Source organism: Macaca nemestrina, chromosome 2 (genome assembly GCF_043159975.1).
Source record: "Macaca nemestrina isolate mMacNem1 chromosome 2, mMacNem.hap1, whole genome shotgun sequence".
Lineage (NCBI taxonomy): Eukaryota > Metazoa > Chordata > Mammalia > Primates > Cercopithecidae > Macaca > Macaca nemestrina.
The window spans coordinates 153,341,966-153,367,550 of record NC_092126.1 but is presented as its reverse complement, the minus strand read 5'-3'; the positions used below and the strand labels follow the sequence as shown (position 1 = coordinate 153,367,550).

At 51.1% G+C, this 25,585-nt stretch overlaps 1 protein-coding gene and 1 non-coding gene across 9 annotated transcripts in view; both read left to right on the top strand.

Moving 5' to 3' along the window:
- Positions 1-25,585, top strand: part of LOC105477754 (glutamate receptor interacting protein 2) — a 114,697-nt gene that overhangs the window by 68,345 nt on the left and 20,767 nt on the right. For 4 of the 8 annotated variants that reach the window (XM_071092250.1, XM_011734459.3, XM_024791534.2 and 1 more), the window contains exons 2-17: positions 2,776-2,862; positions 10,510-10,590; positions 10,869-11,004; positions 11,910-12,055; positions 12,750-12,836; positions 13,373-13,448; positions 14,662-14,807; positions 15,904-16,051; positions 16,162-16,331; positions 18,528-18,653; positions 19,198-19,347; positions 22,263-22,449; positions 22,930-23,075; positions 23,885-23,965; positions 25,246-25,312; positions 25,415-25,560. In XM_071092250.1, coding sequence (XP_070948351.1) covers positions 2,776-2,862; positions 10,510-10,590; positions 10,869-11,004; positions 11,910-12,055; positions 12,750-12,836; positions 13,373-13,448; positions 14,662-14,807; positions 15,904-16,051; positions 16,162-16,331; positions 18,528-18,653; positions 19,198-19,347; positions 22,263-22,449; positions 22,930-23,075; positions 23,885-23,965; positions 25,246-25,312; positions 25,415-25,560 — 1,980 coding nt within the window. The remainder of the gene's footprint in view (positions 1-2,775; positions 2,863-10,509; positions 10,591-10,868; positions 11,005-11,909; positions 12,056-12,749; positions 12,837-13,372; positions 13,449-14,661; positions 14,808-15,903; positions 16,052-16,161; positions 16,332-18,527; positions 18,654-19,197; positions 19,348-22,262; positions 22,450-22,929; positions 23,076-23,884; positions 23,966-25,245; positions 25,313-25,414; positions 25,561-25,585) is intronic. The other 4 variants (XM_024791533.2, XM_024791532.2, XM_011734462.3 and 1 more) reach the window with 2 other exon arrangements.
- Positions 4,902-5,008, top strand: LOC112425943 (U6 spliceosomal RNA). The gene has a single exon (XR_003017149.1). It is a non-coding gene; the product is annotated as a U6 spliceosomal RNA (small nuclear RNA).

Sequence of the window (25,585 nt, the reverse complement as noted above, 5' to 3'; positions counted from 1 at the left end):
GAGGGTAGGGTCAGACCCCTTAGGAAGCCAGAAGGCCTGGGCTTCAATCCTGGCTCTGCCACTTAGAAGCTCTGTGCCCCTGAGCAGTTCCCTTGACCTCTCTGTGCCTCAGTAGGCCTGGGTTCAAACCCTGGCCCTGCCCTTTATCATGGGATATCACTTAACCGCTCTGTGCCTCAGTTTCCTCACCTGTAAAATGAGAATCATGATTATACCACCTCAAAGGTGGTGAGGATTAAATGAGATCATGCTTAGGAAGCACAGAAACCGGCACTTAATCACTAGGAGCTGTCGTCATGATTGATCTAGGAAAACTTTTCAACAAGGTGAGGGAAGCAGGCAGGAAGGGAACTGCCATGTTTTATGGTTTCTGTGCACAGTTCCTCCCAGCAACCCATGGGTGGGCACCAGTACCCCCATTTTGCAGAGGAGAAGTCTGAGGCTCTGAGAGAAGTGACTTGTCCCAGATCCGTTAGCCAGTTGGCAGCCGATTTAGAATCAAAGTCCCAAGTTGGACTGACTCCAAAGCCCATGCCTCCCTTCCCACCATATCAACAATCCCCTCCACAGTGGGGCAAGGCTGGACCGTCACTTGGTGGAGTGCTTAGCGCCCATGTCCTCTTCAGCACCCAGGGTCCCTGTGTGCTGGCATGGTCCTGGCTGACAGCCCACTGTCCCTGCAGACCATGCCCTGTTTGCCCCAAGTGGAGCCTCTGGGCCTTTGTTTTCTCAGTGGTCCCTTTTCAGGTGCTGTGTCCTCCCTCCAGGAGGCTCGCAGAACAGGGCAGCAGTCAAAGCCGGCTGACTTTATAGTCCCGCCCACTCCCCTGCGCTTCTTTCCGGCCACCCCACTTAGGCAGGACTCTGGCGAAGGCAGCCTGGCAAGGAGTTGACTTCCTTTTTCCTTTGTCAAAGCTCAATAGTCCCCTGCGGCCCCAGAGAGAGGGAGATAATGAAGGCAAATTAGCCATGATTTCAAGAGAAATAAAATAAAAAAAAGCCCACCCACCCACCCACCCTGGCTGCAGTGTGGGCCTGAGTACCAGGTGTACAGGTCTGAGCTCCAAGCACGTTTCTCCCTCTGTTCCTCCTCCCCTGACTTGCACACCCCACATTTGCTGGGACTGGCTGGCACCACTGCGGAAATGAATTTTCCTCCAAAGCGAGTTCCTACAGGACGATTGACTGAAGGCAAAAGCTCATAATTGCCCATTGCTGGAAGGAGGAGACTGGGAAAAAAAAAAAAAACATGGATAAAAATATCTCTGTTTTTTATGCACGTTTCCAGCTGAAAATTGGTGGGAAAGATGTTTTTGAAAAGCCTTCATCTCTAAGCATATAATTACCAGGTCCTGGAACAAAAAAGAGAGAGTGGGAGAGCAAGCATGTTCTCTGAGGAGGGGGTCTGAACCCCCAAGGGGTTTTCTATAAATAAAGTAATCCCCTCAACTTTTCAAGCTCTGGCCAGCTGGAGTCAGCCATGGGAGAGACACCCCCATTTTACAGAGGGGGAAATGGCGGCTCGAGTCACGCAACCAATTGGTAATTCTAACCCTATGTTGATTCTTGGTTTGGATGCTGCCTCAGTTCCCCACCATCTGAGGATGTTCGTGAAAGGGAAACCCTATGTCCCCTTTGAACGGGCATCAGCAATCACTGCAGCATTCCTTCCGGGCACCTTTCTGACTATGCCAGGGGATCTTGGCTGCTCAGAAGCCTCTTATCTGGCAACTCGCCTATCAAGAATGACTTCTTGACTTCCACAAGAGGCCACCAAGGGCACACCCTGAGATGCACATGCATTCCCTAGGGAAGTCTCTCGAGACCTCGCCTGCTGCCCACTGACTCTTTGCGCACAGTAGTATGATTTGTTTTGCAGCACACAGTCAAGTCTCTGACAGCTGGGAAAAGAGATGGCTCACAGCCTGAACCCCAAACCAGCCAAAAATTGTAGCAGGAAGGGAGTTGCGGCCACTCAGTGTCGAGACCAGCAGACTCTTGCACCTCTGCTGTCCCTAAGGTGTCATTGTAATCCAGTTTGGCACCTGGTAGTGCACTGGAGCAAAATCTGAATATTGGGCTGAGGAAAGGGAAGAGAGGCAGTGTCAGAGACAAACTTGGAGGGCACCACAGAGACCCAGGGCATGGGTCCTCCCCTTCGCCAACCAACATTGGGCACCCTGTGCTTCAGCATCCAGCTTTTGGGGGTGCCATTGTTCCTCCGTCTGAATTTCCGACTTGTTTTTACAATTAGAGCTCACAGCTCCACATCCACTCTGGGATTCCACTGCTCTGAATTTGGTGAACTTGGATTTTGGCTTCCTTATCCTTTCCTTAAGAGATAATCCTTCTCTCTCCCCCACTTTCCTCTTAGGGTTCATAAACCTGGAGCTAGCAAGCTTATCTCTGGTCTTCCCAAGACAGCTAGAGAGAGAGAGGGATTTTCCAGGGACAGAATCTAATCTGCACAGGATAAGACATATTTTAATTCCAGAATTGCCCTCATGAAATACCAGAGACGTTCACTGTCACACAGTTGATAGAACCCAGTCTTTTTGATTTTATTAGCTCAGAAACATCTTGTTGAATCCAAATGAAGTGCGTATTAGGAAACCGTAATGGGAGGCATTATACTTAATGGGGTGTTGCCTGAATTCTTGGCGGCTGATGTGAACTATAGGTGGAAGGGGGATGAGCGGAGCTGCTGAGGACCCAACCCCAGGGGACCTGGAAATGATTCCTGGCTTAACTGCTATTTGATTTGTTATTTATCAGCTGCTGGCAAGCAAAGAGAGCCCAGCCCTGGTCTGGCGGAGCACAGTAGTTGGCGACCGGGACCTTTCTCAGCGGTTACAGCTGCAGGTGGGAACGCTCTCAGGCTTCCGTAGGCCCAAGTTGAGGAGAAACACTGACTCAGGCTGAGCCCCGCCCTCAACTCAGCAGGATCCGGCCCGGAACCAGGCTGAGCCCCGCCCTCAACTCAGCAGGATCCGGCCCGGAACCAGGCTGAGCCCCGCCCTCAACTCAGCAGGATCCGGCCGGGAACCAGGCTGAGCCCCGCCCTCAACTCAGCAGGATCCGGCTAGGAACCAGGTTGATCCCCACGTCTGACTCAGGCTGAGCCCCACGTCTGACTCAGGCTGAGCCTCGCCCTTAACTCAGGCTGAGCCCAGCCCTTAAAATCCGGCTGAGCCCCGCCCTTAACTCAGGCTGAGCCCCGCCCTTAACTCAGGCTGAGCCCCGCCCTCAACTCAGCCTGAGCCCCGCCCTTAACTCAGGCTGAGCCTGCCCCATACCCAGGTTGAGCCCCTACCCTAAAGCAGGTTGAGCCCCGCCCCTGACCCAGGTTGAGTCCCCTTCTGACTATAGAGCAATGGTTCTCAATTGGGGGCGATAGGGTTCCCCTAGAGAACATTTGGCAGTGTTTGGAGTCATTTTTGTTGGTCACAGATGCTCCTGGCATCTGGTGGTTAGAGGCCAGGGATGCTGCTCAGCTTCCTGCAATGCAGAAGAGAAGCCCCCACCGCAAGGAGTCATCTGGCAAAAAAACACCCATAATGCTAAGGCTGAGAAACCTCCCGTAGACTGAGCCCTGTTCCCGGTTCTGGCTGAGCCCCCACCCTGGCCCAGGCTGAGTCCTGACCTTGACTCAGGCCTGAGTGACCCAGCCAACCCTGGCTGAACCCTAATCAGACGCTCCCTTCATGAAAAAGACCTGGCTGGAGCAGAGTAGGGGAAGTGGCTCTGCCACCTGCGGAGACTGAATCTTCTCCCTTCCTTTCTCCCGCTGCCACTGAGAATGGGAGGGCGCGTGGGCCGCTGGGTCAGGTCTCACTTTCCATGGGTGTGAGGTGGAGGAGGAGAGCGAAGTTCCCACAGCTGGCGAATGGCAGAGCTAGGATCTCTACTCAGGCCTGACTGACCCCCGAGCCTCTTCTGCTAACACTAGGCTAAGCTGGAGCCGCAGAGGTTGGGGTGGCAGGAGAGCCCTTCTTCAAGGGCAGGCGCGGGCATGTGCGGGCTCAGGCGAGGCCTGAGGAAGGAGCAGAAGGTGCCTGGGAGGGCTGAGCCCTGAGACAGCGCAGGGAGCCCACCAGCTTGATGATGCGTCCCTTCTCTTTTTGGCACCTGCTCTTGCCCGTGTCAGCCCAGTACTGAGAAAGGAGACTTAGATGAGGAATATGAAAAAAATAACCCGGTCGATGGGGCCTCGAGCACAGGGTAGAATACGCAAACAGGCCTGGGGTCTGGTTCCAGCTCTTGGTAGACGCTGCTTTGGCCAAAGACCTCCCTTTTCTGAGCCTGTTTCCTCATCTGTCAAATGGGTGTGATTGCAGCACCTACCTCCTCCCAAGACCACGGTGAGAAGTGAATGAGGTGGAATGAGATAATGTGGTGGTGTGCACAGGGCGTGGCTGCTGCAGGATCTGTGAGTTTCCTTCCCCTGTCTGTCAGCACATAGAGGAGAAACCAGAACACGTCCCATCAGGCCGAACCCCGCCCTTAACTCAGGCAGAGCCCCGCAAAATGAGGTATGTGCAAAACGAGGGATGCCGCAGGGAGGCTGGGGCCCAGCAGGTGACCAGACAACCTTCCAGCTTCCAACTCCTTTGAAATGCTCAGGTGCAGTCACGGGAAAGTAAGGAAAACCTCGGGCATCAGAAATGAAGTGAATGAGACTATCAAGCAGATAAGGATGGTCTGTGTAATCAGCCCATCAACTTTGTAAGGAAGGTCTGGCCAGTCCAATAGGGCAAATAAGAAAAATGAAAGGCATAAAGTTTAGAAAGTAAGAAATCAAACTGTCATTTTCACAGATGATATGATTATGTATATAGAAAATCCAAAATAATGTATGGCTAAACTTAGAATTAATACGTGAATTTAAAAGTTCAGAATATGTGCTTGCTTAGGCAGCACAGATACTAAAATTGGAATGATACAGAGAAGATTAGCATGGCCTCTATACAAGAATGACACATAGATTTGTGAAGTGTTCCATATTTTTACAAAAAAAATAGAATGAATAAGACCTAGTATTTGATAGCACACTAGGGTGATGATAGTCAATAATAATGTAATTGTACATTTAAAAATAACTAAAAGGGTTTAATTGGATTGTTTGTAACACAAAGGATAAATGCTTGAGGTGGTGGATACCCCATTTACTTTGACGTGATTATTAGGCAGTGCATACCTGTATCAAAATATCTCATCTACCCCATAAATATATACGCCTACTACATACCCACGAGAATTAAAAATACATTTTTTAAGCTCAGAATATAAAATGAACTGTATATTTATACACCAGGAACAAATAATTAGAAAATGAAATTTGAAAAACAATCTACTTTCCTTACCTTTAACACACTTTAGATGCCTAGGAATACATTTAATGAAAGTGGTGTAAGACTTTTTCTCATACAAGTATACACAGTGTTCTTAGGAGAAATTAAAGACAAAATGAATGGAGGAGTATACTGTGATCATTGACTGGAAGATTCAATATTGTCTCCCAAAGAAAAAGACATCAATTCTCCACAAATGGGCCTATAAATTCAATGCATTTCCACTTAAAAAATGAGGAGAAATGGAAAACGAGCAGGATGAGTGCAGGTGATGCTGGGGCTTCTCTACTGGGGTGGCAGCAGGAATGGGGGGAATGTTTGTGCGTCTGGTCTGGTAGCCGAAGGCTTGGGTTTTAATGGCTCAGAGCTACAGGAAAAGATACCTTGTACTTTCCCAAGTTGGTACTGAGACCCCAGCATAAAGCCAGGACCTTTGAAGAGATCCACCCTCAGTGAAAGGGGGACTTAGAAAATATTCACCCATCTGTCAGGGAGCTAAAACAAAAGCTTATCTGTCTCAACTCAGCCTCCAGTGGTCTCCTTTGAGGATTTGTGATCTAAGATGTGCCCCTTGTTTCTGGTGAACGTTAGAATTTTTAATACCACCATGGTTCTGGAATCTTTGAGCCAAGATCGGTATTTAGAATACCATGGGGGTATTGTAAATTCTAACGAGTGTTGTAAATACCCATAATCATTGGTATCAGGGTAATGATACCTTGGCAAGCCCCCAGGGGAAGGAATGGAAAATTCTCTCTGGACTCTGGAGCCCTACAACCAGGCTGAATAGAATTCCCACAGTTGAAGCCCCACTAAAGATGAGCTCACAATCCAACAATTACCAACCACACGAGGAAACAGTCTACTGTAAGGGAGAGTCATCAGACACCCAGGCGAAAGAAATACCTCCCAAGAATTTGAGATAATGGAAAAATAGAATAACAGATGAATGTTCAAAAGATTTAAAATTATTAGAAACATAAGGAGCAACAGAAAAAGAACAAAATATAAAAACAGAACAAATATATAAGCAAAATAATCAAAACTTTCAAGAGCCATAAATGTACTGTTGGAATTAAAATTTGGAATGGGTATTAGACTAATAATTATGGTATTACTTTGTAAGGTGGGATATAGTACTTTTGTTATATAAGAAATAGGTTCCTATTTAGAAATGCATATTGAAATACTTAAAGGTGAAATTGCATTATGCCCAGTTTTTGTTTTAAAATATTTCAGCATAGATAAAAATAAATGGATTAAATATGGCAAAGTGTTAATGATTGTTAAAACTACCCATTACGTAAATCCAATTCATTATACAAGTGTTTTTCAAACTTTAGTGTGACACAGTCACCTAGAAGGCTTTTCGAAGCACACATTATTACATCTGACAAAGGATTTGTATCCAGAATATATGAAAATTCAGTAACAAGGAAACAAACAACCCAACTTAAAAATGGGCAAAAGCTTTGGCACTTCCTCAAAGAAGATATAGATGAATGGCAAGTTAAAAAAAAGTGCCCAACCTCATTAGTTGTTACACAAATGCAAATTAAAATCACAGTAAGATACCTCTGCACATGTATTAGCATGACTAATTTTTTTTTTTTTAATTGGGAGACAGGGTTTTGCTGTGTTGCCCAGGCTGGTCTTGAATTCCTGGGCTCAAGCGATCCTCCTACCCTGGCCTCCCAAAGTTTTGGGGTTATAGGTATGAGCCAATGTGCCCAGCCTAAATTTTTTTGTTTAAACCCTAACTGATATTACCAAGTGCTGATGAGGATGCAGAGCGACTGAAACTCTTTTACATTGTTGATCGGGTGCAAAATGGCACAGCCACTTTGAAACAGTTTGGCAGTTTCTTATACATTTAACCATATTCTTGCCATACCACCTAGCGATGCCATTCCTGGATGAAACAGAAGCTTATGTTCAAACAAAAACCTGTATGCAAATGTTTATTAAGGCTTTATTCAAAATCACCAAAAACTGGAAACAATAGCAATGTCTTTCAGCAGATCAATAGCTAAACAACTGGTACATCCATTCGATGCTACCCAAGTTGTCCGTAAAAAGACACAAACTTGGCCGGGCGCGGTGGCTCAAGCCTGTAATCCCAGCACTTTGGGAGGCTGAGACAGGCGGATCACAAGGTCAGGAGATCGAGACCATCCTGGCTAACACAGTGAAACCCTGTCTCTACTAAAAAAAAATACAAAAAACTAGCCGGGCGAGGTGGCGGGCGCCTGTAGTCCCAGCTACTTGGGAGGCTGAGGCAGGAGAATGGCGTAAACCCAGGAGGCGGAGCTTGCAGTGAGCTGAGATCCGGCCACTGCACTCCAGCCTGGGCGACGGAGCGAGACTCCGTCTCAACAAAACAAAACAAAACAAAAAAAGACGCAAACTTCTGATACACATGACACTATGGCTGAATCTCAAATGATTATGCTAAATTTAAGAAACTGGACTCAAAAGCGTACATACTGAGTGATTCCACTTACATGACATTCTGGAGAAGACAAAATGATAGAGACTGAAAACAGATAAGTGCTTGTGGGGAACAAAGGATGGTTCAGGGACTGACTACAGTGGAACATCAAGGGAGAATTTCGGGGGCCTATAGAAATGCTCTAAAACTTGGTTGTGGTGGTGGTCAGGAGACATTTTCCAAAGTGCATCAACATGCTCACCACAAAGAGTAAATTTTACTATATTTAAATTTTTATTTATTTTTATTTTTTATTTTTTGAGATGAAGTCTCACTCTGTCACCCAAACTGGAGTGATGTGGCGCGGTCTCAGCTCGCTGCAACCTCCGCCTCGCGGGTTCAAGCGATTCTCCTGCCTCAGCCTCCCAAGTAGCTGGGATTACAGGCGTCCACCACCATGCCCCGCTAATTTTTTTTTTTTTTTTTTTTTTTTTTGAGACGGAGTCTTGCTCTGTCGCCCAGGCTGGAGTGCAGTGGCCGGATCTCAGCTCACTGCAAGCTCCGCCTCCCGGGTTCACGCCATTCTCCTGCCTCAGCCTCCCAAGTAGCTGGGACTACAGGCGCCCGCCACCTCGCCCGGCTAGTGTTTTGTATTTTTTTTTTTTAGTAGAGACGGGGTTTCACTGTGTTAGCCAGGATGGTCTCGATCTCCTGACCTTGCGATCCGCCCATCTCGGCCTCCCAAAGTGCTGGGATTACAGGCTTGAGCCACCGCGCCCGGCCATGCCCCGCTAATTTTTGTAATTTCAGTAGAGATGGGGTTTTGCCATGTTGGCCAGGTTGGTCTCGAACTCCTGACCTCAGGTGATCCGCCCGCCTCGACCTCCCAAAGTGCTGGGATTATGGATATGAGCCACCGTCCCCTAGTCTAAATGTTAAAAAGTGGAGACAAATATAAGTTAGACTAATATACTAATATACACACACTTACAGATTCCTGGAGCCCACCCCCAGAGTGTTTGCTTTTTCAGGTCCTAGTTGGGACCAAGAATTTTCCTTTCTTACTTCCCTTTCCTTCCTCCTTCCCTCCCTCTTCCCTCCCCTCCCTCCCCTCCCCTCCCCTTGCTTTCCTTCTTCCTTTCCTTTCCTTCTTCGTTTCCTTTCCTTCTTCCTTTCTTCCTTTCTGCCTTTCCTTTCCTTTTCTTTCCTTCTTTCTTTTCTTTCCTTTCCTTTCCAAGTAATTAGAAAATGAAATTTGAAAAACAATCCAATTTCTGTAGCTTTAACACACTTTAAATGCCTAGGAAAGGCAATGCCTTGGAAAGGAAATGCCTTGCCTTGCCTTGCTTTGCCTTGCCTTCCCTTCCCTTCCCTTCCCTTCCCTTCCCTTCCCTTCCCTTCCCTTCCCTTCCCTTCCCTTCCCTTCTTCCCTTCCTTCTTTCTCTCCCTCTCTCTCTCTCTCTTCTGTCTCTGTCTTTCTCTCTTTTTGAGACAGAGTGAGGGTCTCACTCTGTCACTGGAATGCAGTGGCACAATCACAGCTCACTGTAGTCTCGACCTCCCAAACTCAAGTGATAGCCCCACCTCAGCCTCCCGAGTAGCTGGGTCTGCAGTCACGTACCACCATGCCCGGCCAATTTTTGCATTTTTTGTAGAGATGGGGTTTTACTATGTTGCCAAGGCTGGTCTTGAACCCCAGGGTTCAAGTGATCCGCCTGCCTCAGCCTTCCAAAGTGTTGAGATTACAGGCATGAGCCACTGTGGCCAGCGAAGAATTTACATTTCTGACAAGTTCCCCGGTGCCGTGGGCCTGGGGACCACATTTTGAGAATCTCTGCATCATACTGTCCTACCTTCTATATGTTTGAAATGTATGAAAGATTTTCTACTAACTTAAAAGAAGCAAAAAAGGCAGATTTCATTGCAGATTAGACGTATCTTGGAGAAATAAAGAAGACATGGAAAGTATGAGAGAAGGGTGGATGTGGGTCATGGAGAATAAAATGGGAAGTCCTGAAGTACATCTATTAAGCTTTTAAAAAGAGAGAGAGCTGATGGAAACAATATTTGAGGAAACACGAGGGAGCACTTTCTCGAATTAGAGTGAAGGAGGACAGACTTATCTCAGGCTGCCTAGAACACTTGAGAATGTGATTCGTAAACTGTAAAGTGCGGTCCTCATGAGGAAGCATTAATCTGGTCCACCCAAGATTGAGTTTCCTCTCTGTCAGAGCTGTCTCACATGAGCTGCGGTGCCTGCATGTGAGAGAGCTGCCCGTCCCAGCAGGTATGTAAGCACAGCCCTGGGTAGTAGAGTCAGCAGAACTGGGTTCTAATGCAGATTGCACAACTCTCCAGCTGTGTGACTATGGGCATGAGTTGGCCTTCTCTGAGCCTCAGCTTCCTTATCTGTACAGTGGAATAATCTGATCCATGGTAACACCATTCACAGGGTTGTTGAGACAGTGAACCACAGAATGGCTGTGAAGCTCCCAATGTGTAGTGTAGTGCTCAGAGAATGTTATTCAGCCCCAAGAGCAGGGGCCAGGCTTTCTTTGGGAGGAGCAGCCCTGATGATTCTCCAGCAGAGAATCAGGTGGAGCTGGTGGCAGGAGGGAACCCATCTTACAGGCCACGTCCACGGAGTAGAAAATAACCAAAGCAGAGGAGGTCTGCAGGCATGGAAATGAAAGTGGAACTCGGCCTTTCCCTCTTTCTCCCCTGCAGACGATGGGCCCTACTCCAAAGGAGGCAAGGACGCAGGAGGGGCTGACGTTTCCCTGGCATGCCGCAGACAGAGCATTCCAGGTAATGAGGCTTCCCTCATTCCCTCTTTTTCTGCCCTGAAGGCACAGAGAGCCCTAGGTGGGGGTCAGACGGCAACAGCTTTGCCACTAACTTGCTCTGTGACCTTAGACCAGCCAGTTAACCTGTCTGATTCTCCTCTGTAAAAAGGAGATGATCATCACCCAGGTCTATGTAGCAGAGTGCCCTACTAACCAGGTGCTTGCCTCACTTGTCTTGGAGCTGGGGGCCTGGGGTGGCCCCAGCTGCCCACTCAAGCCCCCATCCCCATCTGTCGTCAGAGGAGTTCCGAGGGATTACTGTGGTGGAGTTGATCAAGAAGGAAGGCAGCACACTGGGCCTGACTATCTCAGGTGGCACCGACAAGGATGGAAAGCCCAGGGTCTCCAACCTGAGACCTGGGGGACTTGCGGCCAGGTGAGAAGTGGGCTTGGCATGGCAGCAGGAGGTGGGTGCAGAGGCAGTGATGGGACCCCAGGGTCAGTGGAAAATGTACTGAAGGCCTTATGCAAAGCAATCAAGCAGCTGTTTCCAGGAGCACCCATCAGCTTGGTGTCTGCAGAGGGAAGGCCTCCAATGGAGGCTGTAATTCTAGACCCTGGCTTCTCTTTTCTTTTACACCGGGGCTTGGCCATAGCACCCCACAGTCACCAGGCCATATCTGCCCTCCAGGCCCTTGCATATGCAATCCTCTATGTCCAAAAGCCTGTTCCCCACGGCATCCTTCTGGCACACTCCTCTTTACCCCTCCACACTCAGCACAGAGGTCACTGCCTCCAGGAAGCCCTCCCTGACCCCAGGCCAAGGCAGCTGTGCTGCTCTGTTCCTGAAGCCCCACATACACATTTCTGCACACATTGTCCTGATTTCCCCTGTCATTTGCCCCTGTGGTTCCCTTGGACCAGGAGGCCTGGGAGTTAGCCTCTCAGTCACTGCATCCCTGGGCCTCGCACAAGACAGGTGCAGATAAATGTCCAATTGAACAGAAGGAAGGTTGGTGGCGAAAAGCCAGGAGGAGCGTTAGGGAATAGCAAAGGATGTAATGATCTGGCCACTCTGCAGGCTCATCTGAGACACCCCTGCACAAGGAAAAGCAGGCAGACCAGTGTAGAGGGAAAACCTGGGATCTGGGCATCAGGCTCTGCACTCTTTTACTTGCTGTGTGACCTTGGACAAGTGTCTGACCTCTTTGAGCCTCAGCTTTCCCGTTTGTGAAATGACGATCCAGTGATCATAAAGATTCCAGAGGAGGGTGGGTGTGAATGCCAGGACTGCATGGGCCAGCACCTATTACCATGCGTGCCCTGGCCTTCCTGCTCCAGGAGTGATCTGCTGAACGTTGGTGACTATATTCGGTCTGTGAATGGGATCCACCTGACCAGGCTCCGCCACGATGAGATCATCACCCTGCTCAAGAATGTGGGCGAGCGCGTGGTGCTGGAGGTGGAGTATGAGCTGCCCCCGCCCGGTGGGTGCCCTTGGACGGGGAACTTTCTCCACTGCCTTGGTCGCGGGTGGACACGGCTACCTCCCCACCAGGGCCTGGGTGGTGGGGATCGTACCAGATGGAGTGGGTGGAACCTGGAGACTGGCCACAAGCATCCATACCTCACCTAGGGGCTGAGCCTACGACCGCAGTATGCTGTCACTAGGAGGCGGTGGGATTCTATAGCCAATGTCATTTTACATATTTAGTTTCCAGATGCTTTTCCTTTAGCGGGGAAGGTTTTGGAAGCATTAGCTGAATAAGTTGTTCCCTGGCCTACCACACCCACACTCCACTGCCCTGCACTAAGTAGCAGCGGTGTAGGGTTTCACTAAGCTTGAGATTTTCAAAGTTGGTCTAAAGTCATGAATTTTGAGTAACTGTCTGGAATTCAACCCTGGCCTGAGCCTACCAGCCATGGACTCAAGCCTGAGTTCTGCCGTCATCTCTGTGAGCATGGGCAGGCCCTTTCCTCTCTGTCAGTGGTGGGCTAAGTGGGATTAGGGGAGAGGGTCTCCCTAAGCCTCACTTATTCGACCTGTAAAATGGGCAAGGGTTTATCCTCCCTGTAATCTCTGTGACTGATCACCCAGTCCTCCTGGAATGAGCTTTGGGCACATCTGCTGGCCTGAAGATGCAACTGAGGGACTCAAAGGAGTCCTCCATTTCTCCCCAGCTCCTGAGAATAACCCAAGGATCATTTCAAAGACAGTGGACGTCTCCCTCTACAAGGAGGGCAATAGCTTTGGCTTTGTCCTTAGAGGTCAGTGAAAGAATTGCCCTTGGGATTGGGGCAGCAAGAAAGAGGCTAATACTAATTCCATGTGTGCACTGTTTTGCTTTGAATGTAATTTATGCATATCTCAGTTCTGACTTTAAGGAACACAGGACCGTTAAGGTAAGTATTCAATGGGAAAATTTGCCAAGCAATGAAGTATGCTTGGCTGGGGAGAGTGAGAGGAGACAGTTGTACTGGAAAATGATGGTGAAAGCTGCTACAGAGATTGAGAACAAAGTTTGGAGCTTCCTAGAGATCAGGGAAAAGGGGAAATAAGGTGAGGTCACAGAAGGGAGGCAAGCCATTTAACAGAGAGAGGACTTTGGTCATGTTACCCACCCCGTGTACCATCTCTTGGGAGGGGGTATTTATTGTTGGTGTCTCATAAGAGGGTACATGAATAGCAAGGACAAGGTCCTCAAACAGGTTTTACTGAAGGAGCCTGCTCAGGGGCTGTGTGGGGGCCTCTGGATGGGAAGGGGTGGGTGAATGATTCCTGCTTCTTGTCAAATTCTGTCCAGGAGGTGCCCATGAAGATGGGCACAAGTCCCGCCCGCTTGTCCTGACCTACGTGCGGCCCGGTGGCCCTGCTGACAGGTGAGCTGAGGCAGAAGAAATCCACACACTGCATTGACCTGCCCCAACTCCCCTGCAAAGAGCGTGGAGCGGAGTCACCATGCCTGTTCCCCAGATGAAGAGACTGAGGCCCTGAGGGAGCACTCCCTGCCTAGTGTGATTCAGGGAGTTGCTGGTGGAGCCAGGATGTAACCCCAAATGAAGGAAACCTCAACCCCTTTCTTCTCCAACATCCTGCTGTCTCGGGGGCTGGGGTGTTTGGAGAGGGGCAGCCTTGGTGTCGTTCTTCCCTTTCCTGCTCCTTAGTTTTCCCATCTATGGAATGGTCCCTAAGAGTTGCTATGAGAGATTTGGAGGCACACTGATTGGTCACTGCTGTAGCTGTCTGTGACTCAGTCTCCTGGGTCCTGGCTGATCGACCCAGCTCGGCCCCGCCTGCGCCCAGCCCGGAAGGACCAGGAGGAGAGAATATGGGGAAAGAACATGTCCAGTTCCCAGTCCCTGATCCCCTGGCCTCCCCAGTGGGAGATTCCTGGCCATTTTAAGAGAAGCCTGGAATGGCCTTGTCAGAAATCTAAATCTGTCCTTGGGACAGGGCCCTGTGATGAGCTATTCATAGAACCCCCCAGAATAGCTTTGGCCACCTGTTGGGAGAGGCGTTCCAGGCTGGGGATGTGACCCAAACTGAGGTGAACGCTGCTAGGGCCCCTCCCCTGGCCCCTGCTGAGTTATTTCCCAGGCGCGGGTTGTCATCAGGCCAGAATCACTGCTGAGAAACCAGGATGAGGGTGGAGCAATGGGAAGGGACCAGGATGGCTCAGACTAGCCCCCAATGCTGTGTGGCATGGGCACAGCTCACACCCTCTCTGGGCCCTGGTGCTCTCATTTGCCCCTGAGGCAAGAGTTGGGGGCAGCACTTGAAGGGCACCCCCAGCTCAGACATTTCAGGGTTCTGCACTGAGTCTGTGAATTACTACACACCCAGAGGAGTGGCAGGCGGCAGAGGCGCCCCATCCTGTCTTCATCCCCCCCTTGCTTTATGCAGCTCCCCACCCCTGGGGTGGCTCATTCCTTCACTCACTCATGCACCCCTTCACCCGTCCCCTCCTCTCCTTCCTCCTCCACCCACTCTCTGCTTCCTTCATCCTCCACGCCCCCCTTCCCAGCGCCCTCCCAGACAGGCTGTGCCCAGTGCTGCTGCCGGGCCAGGCTGGTGACCGGCCCTTCCCTGCAGGGAGGGCTCCCTGAAGGTGGGCGACAGGCTGCTCAGCGTCGATGGAATCCCGCTGCACGGGGCCAGCCATGCCACCGCCCTGGCCACCCTGCGGCAGTGCAGCCACGAGGCACTCTTTCAGGTGGAGTATGATGTGGCCACCCCTGGTGAGTTGGGGGCCTGAGTGTATGGGTTGAGGCAGAAGGAGGCCTGGGATGGGGGGAGGCGGCAGTGGCCATGGATCTTTACCACTGCAAAGGCTGCATGACCTTGGGACAGTCACAGCCTCTCTGGGCAATAAATAGTATGTGCTAGGCATCGGTTGATGCGCTGGGGATGCAGTCTAGAACAACGGAATTGAGGTCTCTGTTCTCACGGAGCTGGCATTCTGGTGGGGAGAGGACAGTATCCAGAACAGAGAAGATATGGTGTATGTCAGTTGGCAATAAGTGCTGCGGAAAAAAGAGAAGAGGCAGGGGAGAGAGATGGGACAGGCTGGGGGATGGTCTCTAAGTGGGGGAGTGAGGGAATGGGTGAGGCAGGGAATGTCCAGGAACAGCATTCCGGGAGGGCGGAACAGTAAGTGCAAAGGCCCTGAGGCAGGAGCATGGCCGGAATGGTTGGTCACAGTGAGGAGGCTGCCGTGGTTGGCACAGGTGAGTGAAAGGAGGTGAGGGCAGAGCGGGGTGAGGTGGAAGCTGGGAGGCCATAGGAAGTGGCAGCAGCTGTCCAAGCGAGAGCTAACGGACTGAACCAGGCTGGTGGCTAAGGAGGGAGAAGACATGGGATTCAGGAATATGATGATGGTCCAGCTGGCCTGATCTGCTGAGATTTGGACATGGGAGGTGGGGGCAAGGGCAGGAGCTAAGGGTGCGGCCAAAGTTTCAATTTCCAGCCACTGGGTGTGTTAATGGAGGTGCCATTTTCTGAGATGGGATTGTAGTGAACATTACAGTTTAGTGCTGGTATACCGCAGGCTCTTAATAAACTCAGGCAAATTCATATCACCCAACAAAGCCCTGGGATCACAGCCCCTCAGACCTGAGCTCCTACCCCTCCTCCACTGCTATCTTGTCTGTCAAATTGATATAACACTTGGTAGAAGATAAAAGAACAAAGAAAAAAAGAATTAAAAAATTATGTTAATCCAATGGGTTTAACAGTTTCTTCCAGGCACAAGGGTTAAATCAAGATAGTAGAGTGAGGCTGGGGAGGAAAGTGCTTGATATTTGCGTTTCAGACCTTTTTTCTCCGTCATGCCAGACACGGTGGCTAATGCTTCAGGACCCTTGATGGTGGAAATAGTCAAGACACCAGGGTCTGCCCTGGGGATCTCGCTCACCACCACCTCCCTCCGGAACAAGTCAGTCATCACCATTGACCGCATCAAGCCAGCCAGCGTGGTGGACAGGTAAGGCACACCTTGGGTACCGCCACCATGGAGGTGTGTACAGGGGAGAGGCGGCCCAGAACTTCGTCTGGCCTGGATCAGCCTCCACCTTTGCTCCCCTGCCCAACCAGGAGCGGAGCCCTGCACCCTGGAGACCACATCCTGTCCATCGATGGCACCAGCACGGAACACTGCTCGCTGCTCGAGGCCACCAAGCTCCTGGCCAGCGTGTCGGAGAAGGTGCGGCTGGAGATCCTGCCTGTGCCCCAGAGTCAGCGGCCACTGAGGCCCTCAGAGGCAGGTGGGTCCCCTCAGCAGATCTCAGGGCCCAAACCTGGGCAGTCATGAGACCTGAGAGGCCCAGGACCAGAGCCCTGGGCAGGCTGGGAGGAGCGGGCTAAAATGTACTAGGACAAATCTTCATTTGCACAGGGAAGCTCAAAACTATCAAGAGCAGCCACTGAGGGTAGGAAGGTGGGGCAGAGAAACAACTTAAAGGTTTGAATTGAGCCTGCTGGCATAGATGCTCCCAAAGCTGGTTTCATCACAGGTTGCATTAATAGGAGTATAAGGGCTAGAATGAGGGAGGGAACAGTCCTGTGCTCTCTGCTACTCAGAGCTTAGATCCTGGGCTCTTCTCAAGGACCCTCAGCAGGTCCAGAGGAGGCAGCTGGGAAGGTAGAGAGGGCCTGGAGTTTCTCCTGTGAACTGTCAGGGTCTCCCAGCTATGAGCAGGGAGCTGGGTGCTGGGCATTTCCAAGAGCAGAGGAAGTGGCTGGTCTGAGGGTCCAGAGGGCACAGCTGCGGCCAGGGGCAGGGTGGAGGGTGGCCACAGAGGGGCAGCTTTCAGCTCAGAGCAGGAAAGCACCTCCAGCAGACCAAACCTTGGGCCTTGAGTGCAAGTCCCATCTTTGCTCTCAGCAGCTGGACAACTGCCTTTCCCTCTCTGGGTCCCAGTTACCTCAGCCATAAAAAGGAGGGAGGACCGCTAATGCACAGACATGGGGGAGGCTGAAGGAGATAAAGGACAGGGCACCGCCCAGGCCTATAAATCCTAGCCCTAAGGGCAGAGCTGGAGGGTGAGGAAGGAATCTGTCCACCCCACCCTTTGCAAACCCCATCTTCTGGAAGAGAACGGAATCCCCCACATCTGATTGGGAGGACAGTCCTTGGGGAGAGTCCATCTCCATGGTCTCTGCCAGCTTCTGAAGAAGCCGCACTGAACCACAGGCCAGGGGCTGATCAGGGCGACATTAGGGCTTGGAACAGTGTCATTCATTCTCGTACCGTTTATCGAGCATCTGCGGTGTGCCAGGTTTGATGCTGCGGCCTGCATGCCTCGTTTCTTCCTCGTGACACATCTGTCCTCCCACTTCACAGGGAAAGCTGAGGTAGCATTGCAAAGCTACGCATCTGCTTACAACCCCTTGACTCTCACTAACTGAGCTTCTACTAAATGCCAGGCACTGCTCCAAGCACGTTATATTATTAACTCATTCTAATCCTCCCCATTACCCTAGGAGGTGGCCACTCTCTTTGTCCCATTTTACAGGTATAACACTGAGGCACAGACAGGCCAAGTGACTCCTCCAGGTCCCACAGTTGGTCAGTGACAGAGCTGGGATTTGACCTAGGCAACTGACTCCAGAGTGGGCCAAGCCCTGGGGAGGGGTCTGTGGAGATGTGGCTCAAGGAGACAGAATCAACTGGCTGAGACTGTTGAGTCCTCACCTGTCCATCAGTGCAAGAGGAGAGCTGGCCTGGGGCAGTCTGGGAAGAGGTGTTGTATGGTGGTCAGTTTGGAGGATCAGGTGGAGGAAGCAGGGTCTCCTAGGGGGTCGGGGCGGGGGTGTTACCTGGGAACTTGGAGCAGAAGTGCAAAGAATTCACTGTGGATAAGGCTGGGAAGGGTTGCAGCCTGGGAACGGGGAGCAGCCTCAGCCCGTGGTGCACTTCAGCCTTGGCCAACCCAGCAGGGAGCCCTGGAGCAAAGGCAGTCCTGGAGAGTCCAGCGTGGGGCAGAAATAGCCAGGCCCTAGTGCCCCTGGCGCTCAGCCACTGGCCGAGGCTGTCTGGGCTGTGGAGCCACTGCATATCCCCAGAGTGCTGCAGCTGGACACTGTCTGCCAGCTGCACTCCTCACCAGTTCTTTCTTGGAGAAACTTCATGGGCGGCACTCATAGCTGTAAACCTCTCTGGCTCCAGGGCAGGATGCCTGTGTTCAAATCTCTGCTCCACAACCTCCCAGCAGTGGGCCTCGGCCTGGCCTCCTTTCCCTCTCCTGTCCCTGCCTCTCAGGCTGCCACGTGGCAGCAGCTGCACTCTGAACACAGTGCCCAGCACATCACAGGCGTCTGGGACACGTGAGCAGATTACTAAGTGCCTTGCCTGGCTCAGGGGAAGCGCGAGGATCTTCTGGTTCCTGCTTTCCTGGCTTCCTAGTGCCCTCAGCCACTAACACCTGCACCTCTCTTTCCTCTTTCTCCGCTGGCTACAGTGAAAGTGCAGAGGAGTGAGCAGCTGCACCGCTGGGACCCCTGCGTGCCCTCCTGCCACAGCCCCCGGCCCGGCCACTGCAGGATGCCCACCTGGGCCACACCTGCTGGCCAGGACCAAAGTCGATGTAATGTGCCTGCCCTGCTGTAGCTCGGCCAGTCTTGTAGCCTTTCCTAGGGAGGGGTGATGCCTGTTGTCTAAGGGAAGGAAACTCAGACTCAGAGATTAGGGAGCTAGGTGTGTTGATGCACGCCTGTTGTCCCAGCCACTCAAGAGGCTGAGGCTGGAGGATCGCTTCAGCCTGGGAGGTTGAGGCTGCAGTGAGTCAAGATCACACCACTGCACTTCAGCCTGGGTGACAGAGTAAGACCTCAACTTAAAAAAAAAAAAAAGAAGAGATTAGGTGACCTGCCCCATTGTCATCTAGCATTCCAGTGGCGAGATTGGCCCTTGTCCCTAGTAGCTGAGTTTCACAGGGTCTATGGAAACCCTACAGTCTTTGAGGCCCAGAGAGGAAAGAGACTTGCCTGAGGTCACACCATGAGTAACTGATGTGAAGGGGGAAGGCATCCCCATCTCTCCCTGTGGTTGGGTGGCTTCCCAGCACCCACTGTGTGGCGGGGTGGAGAGCCTCGGCTGGGGTTCACGGGGCTGTGCTCTCATCTCCCCAGCCTTGTCTTCAACTCCCTTTTCCTCGCCGACCTTGAACCACGCCTTTTCCTGCAACAACCCCAGCACCCTTCCCCGTGGATCCCAGCCCATGAGTCCTCGAACTACAATGGGGCGGAGAAGGCAGCGAAGAAGGGAACACAAGAGCTCGTGTAAGCCGTGGTCTCTTCCCTCCTCCTTGGGCTGCCTGTATGTCTGAGAGTGAGGCTTGCCAAAGGGTGTATGTCGGGGCGAGGGGAGGTATTTTGGGCAGAGCTCCAGGTGTATGTGTGGGAATGTCAAATAACATGACTGGAACACCAGGCTGTCATGGATGGCTGGGCAGGTTGTGCACTGCATAAGAGGACCACTGAGGGGTGCCAGTTACTTTGTACACTCTTATTCTTGTATTTTTATTATGAAAAATTCCTAGGACTTGGTGATAAAGTCCTTGAGGAAAGGAAGTCTTTTCAGATTTGCGCGAAGATTTCACATTTTTTGCCATTCAGTCCTGATTCATTCATGGATAAAGTCTCAGTGCTGCATTACTATATCCTTACCACCTTGCTGCCATTTGTTAATTTCCCCTAAGAGAAAGACATGGCCTGAGACTAGCTGTCCAGAATGTAATAATTTCCAATCTTACTTCTCTGCTTATTTATTATTCAAAATTTCCCTTTTGAAATGAAGATATTTACATATTAAGAAAAGTAAATCAATAGAAGACAAATAGTAGTGAATGATAAGGCAGGAGCCATGTGGAAGTGGCAAAACACAATAATGCTTAAAATTTCAAAACCCTTCTTGGGAAGAGTCTTTCCTTTGTTGATGCACAAAGGGTTCTCAGCCTCCTGCCACATGAGCTGCAGAGGCCTCCAGGAAGGACAGAAGATCAAACTTGGCCCTTTGAGATAGAACCAGATGAAAGAAGAGATGAGTACAGGTCACCTGGTGTCTGAAAAAAGCTAAATATGGTTCTATACTTCCTGGCAGCCAAGGGGAAATGGGAAAGAGATTTCAGAATCAGCTCAGAGATAAAATATACCTCTACTAAGCATCTTTCCTGGCCACGAAAGTGAGGAATATGGAGGTGAAAAGATGCAGAAGTGCTGCTCGTAGGCAGGGGATGTGGAGACTGGAGGCTCTTGTGACTCTTCTACCTGTCTCCTTCCTAGGATGTGTAACTAAGAAAGTACTATCATTATTACTATTGATAATAATTTATTAAGTAATTCAACCAAAAAATTTGACCTCTTACGTACCATTTTTATCACTGGGGATATAGTAGTGAAAAGGAAAAAATAGGCCAGGCATGGTGGCTCACGCCTGTAATCCCCACACTTTGGGAGGCCGAGGTGGGCAGATCACTTGAGGCCAGGAGTTCGAGACAAGCCTGACCAACATGGCGAAACTCCATCTCTACCAAAAATACAACAAATTAGCCGAGTATGGTGGTGCACGCCTGTAATCCCAGCTACTCTGGAGGTGGGAAAATCACTTGAACCTGGGAGGCGGAGGTTGCAGTGAGCCAAGATGATGCTGCTGGTGAGCCACCCTGGGCAACACAGTGAGACCTTGTTTTAAAATAAATAAATAAATAAATACATATAAAAACACAATATACCTAAAAACATAACATATTACACATTTTGTAATGTATAACATACAGTATAATTTAATAATATATGACAATAATATAATTAGTAATAAAATAAAATACTAAATAAATTTTGTTTAATAATAAATTACTTCCAAGATTCATATTAATGATGCAAATATATTTCACATATGGAAGGTAAAACAATATTTATTTATTTATTATTATTATTATTATTATTATTATTATTATTTGAGACGGAGTCTTGCTCTGTCACCCAGGCTGGAGTGCAGTGGCCGGATCTCAGCTCACTGCAAGCTCCGCCTCCCGGGTTCATGCCATTCTCCTGCCTCAGCCTCCCGAGTAGCTGGGACTACAGGCGCCCGCCACCTCGCCCGGCTAGTTTTTTGTACTTTTTAGTAGAGACGGGGTTTCACCGTGTCAGCCAGGATGGTCTCGATCTCCTGACCTCGTGATCCGCCCGTCTCGGCCTCCCAAAGTGCTGGGATTACAGGCTTGAGCCGCCGCACCCGGCAACAATATTTATTAAATAACGTTATGCATCAAATAGTTAAAGATAGAGTTGCCATGTCACCCAGCAATTCCACTCCTAGGTATATGCCCAAAAGAAATGAAACACGTGTCATCTCCATCTAAAAATTTATACATGAATGTTTATAGTAGCATTATTCCCTGTAGCCAAATGCTGGAAGGAATGTAGTATCCACCAATGGATGAATGGATAAACAAAAGGTGGTATATCCATACAATGGAATATTATTCAGCCACAAAAAGGAATGCAATTCTGATACCTGCAAAGCATGGATGAACTTGAAAACATTATGCCAAGTGAAAGCAACCAGTCACAAAGGCCACGTGGTGCATGATTCTGTTTATATAAAGTGCCCAGAACAGGCAAATCCAGAGATAAAAGTAGATTCGTGGTTGCCTAGGGCTAGGGGACATAGGAAGATCTTCGGGGGTGGCTGAAGGGAACAGGGTTTCTTTTGGAGTTGATGAAATGCTCTCAAATGCGTTGTGGTGATGTTTGCATAACCGTGAATACACTAAAAACCATTGAATTGTACACATTAAATAGGTGACTACTGTGGTATGTAAATTATATCTCAATAAAGCTCTTACCAAAAAGCAGAGTGACATAATATAATAGATACTACAGTAGATCACAGCACAATAATATAATAAAATTACACTACTCCTAGAACCTGTTTTACAGCATGACAGTCAGTCCCAGCCACTATCTTCCCTAGTCCTTGCCGCACCCCACGAGGTGGGAATCACGATCCCATTGTTCAGATGAGGAAGCCAAGGCTCAGAGTGGGCTGTGATCTAGCCTGGTCCCAGATTGAGTCAGGGCTCCCACTTCCTTGCGCTCTGGCTCCAGTGCCTCGGGCCCCGGGATGGGCAGGCCCTGGCAGGAAGACCTCGGTGGGGCAACTCACCTGAATGCTGGGCCCACCTGTCCTACAGTGTCGCTGGCCTCCAGCACAGTGGGGCCGGGCGGGCAGATTGTGCACACGGAGACCACGGAGGTCGTGCTCTGCGGAGACCCCCTCAGCGGCTTTGGCCTCCAGCTCCAGGGCGGCATCTTCGCCACGGAGACCCTGTCCTCCCCACCCCTCGTGTGCTTCATCGAGCCTGACAGCCCGGCTGAGAGGTGAGCCTCCTGCCCCCTCCCTACTGAGCCTGCCACTCTCCAACTGAGAGAAACTGAGTCACAGCACCAAGTCCTAGCTTCACAAGCACATCACTTAACCGTTGCATCAGCCCCAGCACCAGCCCCATTTTACAGATGAGAAAACTGAGGTTCAGAGAAGCTAACTCACTTGCCCAGGATTATGCAGCTTACCCATGGAATCCCAAGGCTTGAACCCCTGTCTGCCTGAAGGCAGAGTCCCCTGTATATACGTCTTGTAAGGCTCATGGCATCATTCCCATTGGACAAACAGAGAAACTGAGGTCCAGCAAGGTCCAGCCCTTAGCCACATTCCTGAGGATACACAGGTGGGCCAGGGCAGAGCTGAGAGTCACCCCAGGCCAGGAGGTGGGGCCCAGGTTCAGTCCTGCCCTGCATGACATTCTCTCCCAGTGGACCTGTCACGGAGCCTCTTCTCTCTGCCGGGCCCCCTGGGTAAAGGTGTGGGCTGCTGCAGATAGGGGACCGTGTCCTGTCCATCAATGGCATCGCCACCGAGGACGGGACTATGGAGGAAGCCAACCAGCTCCTTCGGGACGCCGCACTGGCCCACAAGGTCGTGCTAGAGGTGGAGTTCGATGTGGCGGGTGAGTGAGTGGCTCGAGCTTCCTCCTCATATTTCAGGGCCCTGCACCCTTCCTCTCTTTATCCTGCCTTGCGGGTGCAAACGCTCCACCCTATCCCCCTCTGTGCTCAGTGCCCTTCTCCCAGGGGTTTTGCAGCTTATGGTGGGAAGGGAGGCCTTGGCGTGGGAGGGAGAAGTTTCCACACAAGGCAACTTTTGCAGAGGGGCAGGACCGAGTGGGGATGGGGATGGGGAGCTGAAAATACTCCAAGTTCCTTCTCAGCATGGGTTAGGCAAAGAACCTCGAACAACAGTTTGGGTCAGAATTCTGCTTCTGTGATCTCGACACTGTGTGGCTTTGGACAGAAGAGTCCCTCCACTCTGTCTCCCCATCTGTAAATAGTGGATAGAATCTTTTCCCTATAGGGGTGGTACTCAGGTTAGGTGAGACATACGCCCAAGAGAAATGAAAACGTGAAAATACCCAGCCACGGCCTGGCACATAGTAGGTGCTCAGGAAATATATGCTAGATTCACACCGGGTTGTTAGGCTGTGGGGAGCTCCCTTCCCGCCCACCACACCAGCTGACAGGCATGAGGCCTGGTTCCAGCCCCGACTCTGGTGGGTCTGACTAGAGCGAGTCAGTTGTTTTGAGCAAATCTGTCAGCTCACTCTGCCTCAGTTTCCTCCTTTGTTGGGAGGAAGCAGGAGGATGGGATTAGGACTGTGACTTTTGGGGTCCCTCCTAGCACAGCCAGAATGGGCATGGGGCTGGGATTCGTGAGGCTCCTCCTCTGGTCCTCACGCCGGTCTATGTCCATCCACCCCAGAGTCCGTCATCCCAAGCAGTGGCACGTTCCATGTGAAGCTGCCCAAGAAGCGTGGCGTGGAGCTGGGTATCGTCATCAGCTGTGAGTCTGCCCCGCCGCCTGCCCGGGAGCCAGCTCACCTGCTGGGGAGAAAGAGCTCTCCAAGCTTGGACCAGCATTTCCATGGCATGACACCCTGCAGGGCCCAAGGAAAAGGCTTGGGGGCGTGGGGAGGCTGGCTTCCGTGGGACCCAGCTGCGTGTTCTCAGCAAGACCCCAGCTTCCCAAAGCCTCAGCTTCCCGTTCTGCACCATGGGAGTCCCCTGGCCTCGTGGGTCTCCCGGGGGGCTTGTGGGGGGCCCATGGTGAGAGAACTTTGGAAGGTGACAAATATGCAGGCTGGGTTTGGTTTTCTGCCTACTTCTGTGTTCCCAGAGCCCAGCAAAGGCCTGGAACACAGTAGGTGCTTAATTCATGTTTGTCAAAGGAATGAAAATGAGGAGTGCAGAAGAAAAACGTAGAATGGGTGAGCATGGGAAAGCCCTTCCGTGGCTCCCAACTTATTCTGAGTAAAAGCTGAAGGCCTCTGGCCCCAGTGAGGCCCTCTGTGCTCTGGACCCCATGACCTCTGACCTCATCTCCTGACTCTCCCCAACTCAAGCCCTCCAGCCGCAGCCGGCCTGGCTGCTCCCTGCCATAACTGCCCCTTCCTGCCTCTCGGCCTTTGCATCTGAGACTGTTCCTCTGGCCTCTTCCCTACCTCCTTCAGGTCTTTGCTCAAATGTCACTTGACAAGGCCTTCCCCGACCACCTGACTGAACATTTACCGCCCTCGACACAGGCCCGTTTCTCAGGTTTCTCCGCAGCTCACTTCATCAACGTTTAAATGTTGTTGATTGTGACCACCACTGGAGTGCCAGCTCTAGGAGGGCAGGGAGAGACTGCTGTCTGTTTTGTTCACTTCTGTGTCCCCTCCTCGAGCACACAATAGAGCCTGGGTGCTAACCCTGAGCCCGGTGCTGGGAACAGGCACCAAGCGGACAGCCCCTCTCCACAAAGAGCTCGCAGTTTGCTGGGGGATGGGCAGAGCAGGAGGAAAGAAGAGCTGGCATTGGAAGGGCCATGCTAGATCTTGTGCCTGCGTTATCTGATTTACTCTCACCACATCCCCATGAGGTCTGCAGTGCCACCCCCATTTTACGGGGGGAAACTGAGGCACAGGGAAGTGAGCTGATTTGCTCACAGTCACCCAGCCAGGAAGCAGTGGGATCAGAATGTGAGTAGGACCAGTGACTCCGAGTCCACACTCAGACCCCTGGGCCTCGCCACCCCACCCCAGGCTGAGGCCACCAAGGTCAGATTCACGGCCTCTTTTCCTCCAGCGGCTAGCAGGAAGCGAGGGGAGCCCCTGATCATCTCCGACATCAAGAAAGGCAGTGTGGCACACAGGTAGGGGCCCTGGGGCACAGGAGGGGAAGTAGCCAACAGCGGTGAGTATGGCACCTGCATGCACCAAGCTCCTTCCATCCCCTCTCCCCGCTACTCATGCAGGACGGGCACCCTGGAGCCAGGCGACAAGCTGCTGGCCATCGACAACATCCGCCTGGACAACTGCCCCATGGAGGACGCCGTGCAAATCCTGCGGCAGTGTGAGGACCTGGTGAAGCTGAAGATCCGGAAGGACGAGGACAACTCTGGTATGGCCCTCACACTGCCCTCCTA